The following is a 12,592-nucleotide window of genomic DNA, read 5'->3' as shown; positions in this document are numbered from 1 at the left end:
TCTGATACAGTCACCTCCTTGCTTGGCAGGATGTAAATGTGGTACTTTCGGGTCATAGTATCATAGGATGTTACTAGACTAACAGCCCTAGAGCCTTTTTAGAGCTAGCCATTCATGTCCATATTTTCACAATGATCAATGCTGATGGGTTAGAATGGCTTTTGTATATGTCTGAGCCTTAGGGCATCTATCAAACTCTCCCTATCCATAAGGGTCACAGGTGACAAGATATGGATGAATTTGCAATTTCTCATCCATTGGTCCAAACTACGTATAAATAATAAATGAATAAAGCGCTGGAGGTTGGCATAATGGTTATGGTGTTTACCTTAGAGACATAAAGTCCAGGGTTTGATTCTCACATGGGGTATTTGGTTAGGCTTAAAATGGCCCACAAGGGCAGTTAGCTTAGTACTGACCTATGAATAGGCTTAGGGAAGAGCTCTATTTCACGTGAATGGGGAATCTGTTCTAGAGAAAGGGTAATCTCTGAGACACATATCTGTTCCTCCAACATGTTTTGTATCTGTCAGAGATGAGGTTAAGATCCTTATCCATCAGGGCTGGATCAGAGAATGCTTTGTAGGTTAGGTATAGCATGCCTGTCACTAGTCAATCAGAGACGGGGTACATGGACAGGTCTTTGAGGTGGTCCACATAGGATGTATTGTTGGGTCATTATTTTAGCGAACACAATGAATTGCAAACACTGTTTAGTCGAACGTGAAATGGCAAGATACTGAAAGCACGTAACAGCAATTTTTTTTCCTAGGGAAAAAAAATCACTGGGACGTTTTCGGGACTTTGCCATTTCCTCCACTGTGGTTTGAGCTTGGATTTGGTATATTTAAGTAGGGGGTGTTGGGGGGGGGCAAAGCCCTCCACTTTATTTTGTGTTTTGATTTTTTTTTTTTTTTTAATGGATCTGCGATTTTGTTCCCTGGGAAAAAAAATTGCTGATCCATGTGTTCAACATTTTTGTTTTTTGGGGATTGTGGGTCGATTATATAGCATTTGCAGTTCATTGTGTTTGCTTATGTAATATAAACCGTATTGTTTACATCCTGTATTCTTTTAGTGAGGAAGCTCTGCGGTCACTCCAGCTGTTGCAAATGCCTTGGGTACATGCTGAAAGGTGTATTGTACTCAATTATTGGTCTAATGAGGGGTGAGTATAGTGGGACTTTTGTCTCCTTAAGTCATGGCCTATTTTAATATGCCCTTACTCATCCATGCACACTGCTATGAAAGCAGGACTTGCATAGTATTGTGATTCATAGATGTCTACACTGCAGAAGATGTATGCAGAGCACTGCACCAAATTCCTAGATGCACAGATACAATGCAATACCTTTCATTGGATTAACATAAGTTTTGCAATTACTACATCTTTTGAGCTGGAAAGAGTCCTTCGTCAGGAGCTATTATTAACCTAATGTTGCTAGATACAGTGCTTAAATAGTCACTTGTCTTTAGGAATTGAAGATTTGGTGGCTGCTTAAATGACATAATGCAAAATGGCACAAAATCTTGCAACCATCCAAGGTGCAAAATATTTTAGATGATTTGTACTGCTTCCAGCAGAACAACTTCATAGAACAGAAGTTTCAAAGTACTGGGTTCATTTACATGCACATCTAAAAATGTAGCATATCTAATCAAATGCAGAAAGTGTCCGGTGAAGGTGTCTTTATGCTTTCTCATAGTGGACCAATATGGCATTTCTTCATTTTTTTCTAATTTCTAGATACACACAGCAATATAGACATGTCTCTTTATCTATTCCTATGAAAGAATCTACAGATTGTGAACAGAACAACTTCTCCTGCTGGGATTGTCAGTCCAAGTATGTAGTGTGTGTGTGTGTGTGTGTGTGTGTGTGTGTGTGTGTGTGTGTGTGTGTGTGTGTGTGTGTGTGTGCAAATTACAGTGGCTCTGCTCTATGCAGTGTCCATAATCTAACAAGTCTAAGCCTAATAGATAGGCAGTGGAGTAAGTACATTTTCCTGGGTTTGTGTATGCACGTGTGTGTAACTAATTACATCTGTCATTCTGTGTGCATGAATGTGTGTCTCTGTATCTCTCTCTGTATGAGAATGTGTGTGTGTATGTGTGTGTGTGTGTGTGTGTGTGTGTGTGTGTGTGTGTGTGTGTGTGTGCGTGTGCGTGTGTGCGTGTGTGTGTGCGTGTGTGCTGCTGTGTGTTGCTAAGTGCATGTATGTGTCTGTGCGTGTGTGCATGTGTATGTACACAGGGCAGGAACTGGATCAAATTAAAAAAAAATGGATTTGTTAACCAAATGCGGTACCTATGACTAAATGCAAGTAGAAATAACTAATTGTGGTTTAAGGAATCACCTTGAAGTAAAATTAAGCAGTTTGCTACTCTATGCAGACTTTTCATGTTTCACCTCAAAGTGTAGTGCAAAAATCGTACAGAAAATAATTTGAGCTATAGGGCTGGTAGCCATGAAACTGCATACTGCAGGTACTATGAAATACATATGATGAAGACAAGTTTGTGTGCATGCAATATTATATGCTAATGTGCATTATTCTATTTTATTACTTATTAATATGCCAAGCTACGCATATGGGTGTACCTCCAACCTGAGGTCAGTCCTACATCAAGTTGCTATGGAGAATGGCAGGCCAGCCCTGGAAGGGGTGTGTTAAGCTACCCTGTGGATTAGTACAGCATGTTAAACCTAGAAATCATTTATTCTTGAAGGCTCCCATTACAAGATTTATGTTTCTAATAAGGTTAGACAGCTCTGTGTTATTTGTAAACCCTGTTCCTGAAATTACACAATATTTAGTAGAAAGATCTGTGAAAGAAAATGTCAGATGATGAAGAAACAAAAGGAAATCGGAATTAAGAAGGGAGCAGTAATAGTCCATAACAGGACTTGCCTGACCTGAGGGTAGGTAAACTTTTATTGTATCATTTAGAAGCAGATCAGCTAGGAATTACTTTTCTGGGGGAGGAGATTGGTAAAAAATATCTGCCAACAATATACTGTAATTAACAGATTCATTAACATCTTTCTTGGAAGTAAATGTAAGGGGAAATATGTGCTATTGCAAACGTTTTGTTTTACTGACATCTTGTGGCCTTAATCCTAACTGCAGATTTATGTCATTTTACTTTAGAATAATAGGACTGTAAATAGAATGTAATTAATTCTGGCTACTGTACAGCTCATTAATCTGTTTTGCAATTCCTTACTATTATTTGTGCATTCACTTTATGTTTTGATTTCTCTATTCTGTATGTGAATACATACACACACACACACACACACACACACACACACACACACACACACATATATATATATATATATATATATATATATATATATATATATATATATATAGTTGCAGGTCAAAACAGCAAATGCTTTTTCAGGCTGCGAATAACAGCAAATGCTCAAATAAGAGAACATTGCAGTTCATGGAGCAAGCTAATTATGCTCCAATATTTGGAAAACGACAAACCAGTTATGTACCAAAATGTCGTGGTACCCAACCTTAACAAATGTAAAGCATCCCCTATTTATATTGCTAAGGTCGGGTCCCATGCTAGGGAGTAAAATCTGCCTGTACTGACTAGCAAATGTCAGCAGCAGAACAAAACATTTGTTTCTGCCTGCTGTCCATACCTTTAACATGTCCCTAACTTCCTGTAAAAGAAAAAAATTAAGAGTTGATAGAATAATAGACTGTGCTCACCTGCATAATCTGAAGAATGCTTTGCTTGAGAGGTGAATTTCTTTCCATGTCTCGAACACATAATAAACAGGTTATGATCAGCGAGCTGAACACAATTCTTTGTAGTGCATTGAGTGCTATCTGCTCCATGTAATATTAGTTAGAGGAAAAAAGTCACTAGTGTTGTCCCAGTTTTCAAAAGTAGAAAACACTTAGCGAATGCTGTCAGAGGAGTAGTGTGACGTAGTCTGTTACATTTACAGTCACCTTTCATATATCTCAGCTGTCTGGATCTTTGCTGGATGCCACAACTTAACCCCTTAGTGCAACAAATCTGGACAAATACTGACATAATGGGGGCAGAAAGGCACAAAAAAGTCTATTTTTAAATATTGCTCTTATAAACTTAGAAAGTTAAATGACCGTAATAACCAGTCCGAAGGTCAAACAGTGTAACAATACCCACGAGAATATAACTAACTGTGTTTTTGTTTATTCAATAAAAAACACAGAGTTTATGTATAAAGTTAAAAGTTGTATAAATAAAGGCAAATGTATATATAAAAGATTGCTATCGCATAACTCTCTTTCACTTGCTAGACAACTGCTTGCTTGAGAACAACTGCTATCTTTTATGAAAACTTGCGCTTTAAAAAAAAATTTTGGGAATAAAAAAAATAAATAGATCAGGCCAAAAAAAAAACATAAGCATACAACAAATTGCATCAAAGCATCACATTATTTTGTGAGTGTAAATTATTAAGGATGTAATTTAAATTGTTGTTCACCTGTAATTAAAAAAATAAATAAAATAATATAAGAAAGAAAAATAAAATAAAATAACATGAAGTCTTAACCATGAAGAGTCTTATACATTCAATGTGGTTGACCATTTACTAAAGTGGTATAGCTCTTCATATGTCCACACATGTATACACATGTCAAGCTAATTATAATCATTTATATATTCCCAATAATTTTAAGGTGATGATATTCCTTCTGCCTTTAAGTGCATATCATATTCACAATAATAATCACAATAATTAAAAATAATTAATCAAATAATTATTATCATTTATAATTACAACAATAATATATCACAAAACGAGCATAAACCTCGCAGCAAACGCTAAAAACAATAACAAACTTACCAGATGAACTTCAAACTAAATAAAATAATAATATAACATAATGCAAACTAAAACACGCGCTAAACCATTTGAAATGTTCAACTTCAATGAATGGCACTGCTAATACTACCAAAGGAAAGGAGCCATAAAGATCATAATGCCATATAGCTGAAGCGAACTAAAGTAAATGCGCAAAAAATTGCATCAATCATTATATTAACAACACTTACAAATTAATAATAAAATAATAAATTATTATACTAAATTACTGAACAATGTTAAGAACATTAGATTAAAACTTAGAAAGTTGTTAGAACACCAGAATTTGTGTTTGCATGCATTTTCTGTTATATGAAGTCTGAAACTCAAATGTATGTCAATATTCAGTGACTTTAATCCTTAGATCATCCCAGTGATTTGTATAAACACAATTTTTATGAGGGACAGACCAAAAATATGGGGCAAACATCTAGACATTCTGCAAAAATCTGAACAGATGAGAGGTATGCAGGACGCCAAGGTTAGTGGTTCATATTTTTTAACTGTTCCTCATAAAATATGTGTTTTTTGGACAAACCACTGAGGCTTGTCACTAAATAAGGACATACATTTGAGTTTCAGGGTTCACATTCTTCAGATTATGCAGGCAAACACACAGTCTATTATTCTATCAACTCTAAGTTTTTTTTCTTTTACAGGAAGTTAGGGACATGTTAAAGGTACAGACAGCAGGCAGAAACAAATGTTTTGTTCTACTGCTGTCATTTGCTAGTCAGTACAGGCAGATTTTGCTGTCTAGCATGGGACCTGACCTTAACAATATAAGCAGGGTGTGCTTAACATTTGTTAAGGTTGGGTAGCATGCCATTCTGGCGCATAACTGGTTTGCTCAAGAAGTGAATTTCTTGGCATCTATGTCTCAAACAATGAATGACCAGGTTATGATTGCCAAACCAAACATAATCCTGTATATAATTATGGTGCAGTGGGTTAAGGGAGTTTGTTTGGCTTCCTACAAAAAAAAATATTTTAATTTTTCTTGTTTTCAATCATTTTAGATTTGATCTAAAATGATCATTCTTTCTTCATTCACTCATGAGTGTTCAATGTTTCATGAGATACACATACACACGTGTGTGTGTGTGTGTGTGTGTGTGTGTGTGTGTGTGTGTGTGTGTGTGTGTGTGTCTATGTGTATACACACATGCATTCTATAAATATGCCCCAACTAAAATGAATTTACCCACATCTGAAATAGATCCAGTATGAACAGCAGGACTTTTCTACTTTAGCAGACTTCACCAGTACCAAGCAGACCAGGAAGTATCTCAAAGTTCTAGACTTTTGAAATCTTTGAAAATGAGTATCTGTTATCCGTAGATGTCAAGATCTGGTCATCCAAATGGAATAAGTCTGAAACTTTAAAGCTTTTGTCTGAAACTACTAAAACAGTTCTCTCTTGTCCACTTTAACATATAGATTTGTAAATGTGCTACAAGTAATTAACTTAATATTTCTGATGCAGCAAGATGGTTTAAAACAGTTCTGAAGGTCCAATATATGTAGAATTTACAATTTAGTTTCAGTTTCTATGATTGAATAAAATAAAAACTTAATCCCAGTAGCTGGCAGAGGCATATAACGAAGAAAAATCAAGCTCTCAAATATAAAAAGCTCAGCAATTTATTATCACACAGACACGTAAGCGCTTTCATGGTTCCAAAAGACTGCTTCCGCAGACAATTTCAAATATCAAAGAGAAACTATTTAAAGTTTGAAAGACACATCACATGACACTCACCATTAAATATTTTTAAAGTGACGTATACATTATAAAATACTCACTCATACATATGAAGCAATACATTCAACAATATATTTGTAAAGTGAGAAATGGTAAAAAATAAATGTTGATAAATGATAAATATTGAAGGTTATTAAAAATCACTAATAATTAGTGAACTTGCTAGCTTTCATCTCATATAGAAATGCAAATACAATACAGAAATACAATAGCAACATAAAACCATAAAATATAGCGGTCATGAATCACGCAGACCCTAAAATGTCTGATGCATTCAGTGTTATTGATCTGATTGTGCCATTATGCCGTGTATTTCTCTGATTCACCTCCTCCCAGTGCAGTTCCACTCAGTGTGCTGGTTCACATAGCTCATCATGCTACTTGTTTCTGAAACCCCTCTCTCTCTCTCTCTCTCTTTATATATATATATATATATATATATATATATATATATATATATATATATAGTGTGTGTATATGTATGTGTATATATATATATATATATATATATATATATATATATATATATATATATATATATATATTTATATTTATATTCATATAAACACTTTATAATTGACGAAATTCTGAAGTACTGAATTTCAGAACCCCGAGATTATAAAGTCGAAAGGTCAAAACTCCGAAACCCCAGAAGTGTGAATTCCAAAATCCCGAAGTCTGGAGATGTTGAATTAGCACTTCTGGTGTTGCAGTGTGTGAATGAATAGCTGGAGATATATATATATATATATATATATATGTTTAAGGGTTTTGGTTAGGGACTTTAGTGTGTGCCAGTGTGTTTTGTTACTGTGATGTGTGTGTGCAAGGACAATGTAGCTTGTACGGTGGTGTTTTCATGTGTTTGTCTGCGTAGTGCGACCTTGGAGTTAGTATATTTAAGTATGGGGTGTGGGGGGGTGCAGGGCTGCTTGCCCCCTGCTTGTATATAGTGTAGGTTTGTGTGTGGGGGAAAGGTGTGTGTATGTGTATGTGTGCAGTGTATGGTTAGTGTAGGAGTCGCGATTTTGAAATTCGCGCTTCTGGGGTTTCAGGATTTTAAGGTTTTGGCTTTATGATCTTGAGATTCTGAAGTTTGATATTTCAGGATTTCGGATTATAAAGTAAACCCATATATATATATATATATATATATATATATATATATATATATATATATATATATATATATATGGGTCCCTATCAAAAGAGCGAACCAAATATTGAATGCCAAAATTTCAAATTAATGAAGCCTTACATCAGAGAAAGTCAGAACATTGAAGAGGCAGGTGAAGTATTGTATGAGATTGCTGTACAGCTGTCTTTGGGGTCATGCCCTTTCCCAGTTGCAGTGAGATCTTGGAATTAGTGTGTAAATATATATATATATATATATATATATATATATATATATATATATATATATATATATTTGCTGAAATCTCGAATTTCAGCATTCCGAGACCATGAATCCGAAAATGCAGAATGTGTACAAATACATAAATATATATGTATATATGTGTATATATATATCTATATATATATATATATATATATATATATATATATATATATATATATATATATGTATATGTGTGTGTGTGTGGGGGCTTGCTGTCTTCCAAAAGCTTCTGTTGTTGGTATAGTACAGTGTGTTAGAACACAGAACAGGCACACATCAGGGTAAACTTTGCTGTTGTGAGGTTGCATTAATTTGAACATTCAGCATTCCTGTCTCATTGTTTTGGCATTGAATGTTCTGTTGATTCATTCTTTTGATAGGAATCCAAATCTATCTATCTATATATATATATATATATATATATATATATATATATATTCATAAATTATATATGTCGCAGTGGTACGGCAGTAGCGTTGTTACCTCACAGCAAGAGGTTATCCCATTCGATTCTCGGCTTCGCTTGGGAGTGCCTTCTGTGTGGAGTCTGCATGTCCTCCCCATGGTTGGGTAGCGTTATAAAGACATGCGTGCGTAAATGGGGGTGCCTTCGTTGAAGGTTGGGTGTCGAGCTGGCACTTCGGCGTTTCGTAAAAAAATCTACTGCCAATCATTAGTGGACGGGAGTTCCGCTGTGGCGACCCCTTACCGGGAAAACGCTGAAAGGCAAACAACATATATATAAATTATATATATATATATATATATATATATATATATATATATATATATATATATATATATATATATATATATATATATATGGGTCACCTTCAGATGCCCGACAACGCGTTTCGCCGACACGGAATCCGATGGGACGAAAACACCGACAACGCAGATGACCGACAAGGTAAGAACCCGACGGACTCGGTAAGTGTGCGATCGAGTGAGGGATTTAGTGTTAGGGAGCGGACAGGTAAGTGTGCGATAGTGAGGGACTGTGGGTTTAGGGGTTTGTAAGTGAGTTAGGGTTAAGGTGCAGGTAGGGTGAGTGTGCGGTAGTGTCGGATCTTGGGGTTAGGGGTGGGTAAGTGAGTTAGGGTTAGGGTGCAGGTAGGGTGAGTGTGCGGTAGTGTCAGATCTTGGGGTTAGGGGTGGGTAAGTGAGTTAGGGTTAGGGTGCAGGTAGGGTGAGTGTGCGGTAGTGTCGGATCTTGGGGTTAGGGGTGGGTAAGTGAGTTAGGGTTAGGGTGCAGGTAGGGTAAGTGTGCGGTAGTGTCGGACCTTAGGGTTAGGGTTTGGGTTAGGGATAGTGGATATGTTATGTAGTGTACTGTGTTGTTTACGTGTAGTGTGTTGGTGTAATGGTTTTCGGTGTTTTGCGTTGTCGGTATTTTTAGTTGTCTGTCTTTTGGCGTCGGTGATTAGTGTGTCGGCGAAACACAATTTCGGGGATATAAAGGTGATCCATATATATATATATATATATATATATATATACACACACACACACACACACACACACACACACACACACACACACACACACATATAACACAATTGTATATATTTCTATTCAGGATTCACCAACTATACCTTTGTTGACAATAAATGGTTTAATATTAATTAACTGGTCAACTGTCCTTTTTGTGCCCTGTATATTTATAGACACTGCAATAGCTGGTGGCAAAAGGGCCTAACTTCATATAACATTCCAATAATTCTGACATTTTGCAGAAATTGCTATGTACTAACCTTCAGTGAAATTGCTACCATTAGGAAGATACATTCTTGCCAAAATAGCAGATCAGTAAATATCAAGGGCCAGTCTAATAATATTGCCGGTATTCCTTTCAGTGTTGTTTAATTATTATTCACAATAAATATTCAAACAACTTCAAGTACATTATAAATAAAAAGGAGAGAGAATTAAGCTGTGTTCTCATTTTTCTATGAAAGATTCACGGGCGGGGGGGGGGGGGGTGCTCATGCATTATTCGAGAAGGCACTTTTCCTTGGCCAAATCCAGCATCCCATCATTTTATTATCTCTTAAACAATTTTAGACGTTATTTATTCTGTTTGGTGATTAAACATTTCTGAAGTGTGCAATCTTCTTGTTCTGTAAAATGGACCATATGGCAAGGACTAAATTAATTGTTTTATATTGTTCCTAGTGGTAAGTATTCACTTCTAAGATAAATGATTTTTCAATTCTGTCCCTTGCTTTATGTCTTGCTGTCACATTCTGATAATTCATTACATTCCTCTTAATGACGTATTTCACATGCAAGACAAAACATCAATTCTAAATTATTTACTGATATATTAAATTTCTATCCCATTTCTAAGTAAACATCTCATCAATGAATTTGCCATGAAAGATAATACTGTAGCAGCAGTAATGATACAAAAAATATTTTCTTTTTCAATATACATCTTGAAAATGATAGGAAACATGGAGAATAAGGGGCTGTCCATCACTTTGCACTGTTTAATAAAAAATAATTAAAACTAGGTACTATTAAGCAAGAAATTATTATGACTCTGACCATGGCTCTCAGTCAAACCCAACAATCTTACAGATTAAAAGAGATAGTATTATTCTCACAGAAGTTGATAAACTAATAGAATTAAATTAGCATTCATTCTTCTTAAAAATATGTGTATACCTTTTACAACTACCATTATTTCCTGATTGTAATCCTCACTGTTTTGACATGAAATCTCACATTTTTTAAGCTTCTACTATGATTCTTGAAGCTACAACTTAACAAATGATCAAATCACTCATCTGGTCAGGAAATTAACTGGATGAAAAAAAAATAAATGTAAGCATTTTTGAAGTGGTCAAGAGCCCGACCCCACCCTCACTCCCCTCCCCTTCCCCATCATCATGTCTTCTGAACTCAACCAGAGAGAGCTTATTCCAGTTTATACTCAATGAGGTGTAGTAAAGTCTTGATGAAGGGTGAAGTAAATTTTTGCATGGAAACTGATGACAACACTATAAATCAGGGACAACTCAGAGATATGAGTTATACCAAAATCTAATAAGTACAGTGAGTACATTGTTTCTACAGCTGGAGTTGATTGCTTTGCAGTATTCCGAAAGTTTAACAATAGCTGAAACATAAATTAGTTGTGGTAACTTATTTTAATATAAGCGATATATATATATCAGGGAACTTGTTTTATAACACATTTGGTTATAAAATAAAATTGCATAGAATTAGATTGACACTGCACTATCAACAATATTTTGAATGTGAAACATTATTTTGAGCTTTTCCTGAGCAACCTTATCTCATTCTATGTGTAAAATGTGCAGTTAATGAAGCATTGAGTAGTATTTTGCAATCTTGTCTTGAATGCTTTGAGTTCACATTGTTTTCCATTTGTTTTTGAAAACAGTGCTAATAGGAGTAGGAATAGAAACGATTCTACAAGGTGAATTCATAGCACTGGGCGTCTACTTGCTGTAAGTATTTCCAATACATAATGCTACTTACATACCCTCCCAAAAGAAACAATTAAAACTTTTTTTTTTTTTTTTTGCAGATGTTCATCTGTCACTGTCAGTATTCTTGAACTGCCATACTTCATTGATCTGCTACTGATGCCTTGCTTGTTGTAAGTAAACATATTTAACATTTAATTCTAATGCTATAAAACAGTAAAACTGATGCCAGTGCAACCTACAACTTTCTGTATCCTCATACTTCAGAGTATGCAGGGAATAACTGTTGACAGATTATAAAATTTACCAAACAGTACTGACATAACTGCTGATCAGTTATGGTCCTCATTCATTTTCAATGATTTCGTAGTGAATTGTCTTGTTTTCTACATAGACAGTGCATCTAATTTGAGCTCAGAACAAGATACCATTTCCATGAAAATTACGTTTCACTCTAAATTGATATCACCCTTATGCTAACTCAGCAGAATTTTCTTTTCTTTGAATGATATGGTCTTTACGTTCGTGACTTGGCAAAATTACCTGTCATTGAGTAAGGTAGCCAGATACCACTCTGCAAAGAAGGTGTCCCAGTATCAAGTAAGTAGTATGTTACCTGCAGAGACAAATGCAGCAGTTGTTAAAGATTCAGGGAATCACTCTGGAGAGCATCCACCATACTGCACTGCTGCCCACAGCTCTGTCCCCCAGTGCAACATCATATCAGGAGGTAGTGCACTCCATGCACTTCCTTACCCTATGCCACTGTTGCAGCTGCATGATATATATACGTAATGCCAGGAGCAAGTAATGAGATTGAGTAAAACTCAGCAATAAAGAACCTTATTATCTCTTCCTGACACAAAAACATACATCCGGAACGTTTCTCCCCAGGCCTCCGCTGAAAATTGGTTTTGTTCCAAGTCTGACTTTCCTGTTAAACACACATTAAATAAATAAATAAATAAACATAAATTGCTGTGTTTACTTTGTAACTGCTGAATTTTTCCCAAGCTGGCCCTAGTCACAGCTCCACCTGTATGTAAGAACAGGTACTGCATGTCTATAGTCTATCTGCAGTGTCA

General features: G+C 35.6%; 1 protein-coding gene across 3 annotated transcripts in view; it reads left to right on the top strand.

Moving 5' to 3' along the window:
• Positions 1-12,592, top strand: part of TMEM72 (transmembrane protein 72) — a 238,527-nt gene that overhangs the window by 178,591 nt on the left and 47,344 nt on the right. For 2 of the 3 annotated variants that reach the window (XM_044056763.1, XM_044056762.1), the window contains 2 exons: positions 11,462-11,528; positions 11,609-11,680. In XM_044056763.1, coding sequence (XP_043912698.1) covers positions 11,462-11,528; positions 11,609-11,680 — 139 coding nt within the window. The remainder of the gene's footprint in view (positions 1-11,461; positions 11,529-11,608; positions 11,681-12,592) is intronic. The other variant, XM_044056764.1, reaches the window with a different exon arrangement.

Source organism: Protopterus annectens, chromosome 14.part0, assembly GCF_019279795.1.
Source record: "Protopterus annectens isolate FY-2018-M chromosome 14.part0, PAN1.0, whole genome shotgun sequence".
Classification (NCBI taxonomy): Eukaryota; Metazoa; Chordata; order Ceratodontiformes; family Protopteridae; genus Protopterus; species Protopterus annectens.
The sequence above is the reverse complement of the archived record's forward strand: the minus strand, read 5'-3'. Positions and strand labels throughout refer to the sequence as shown.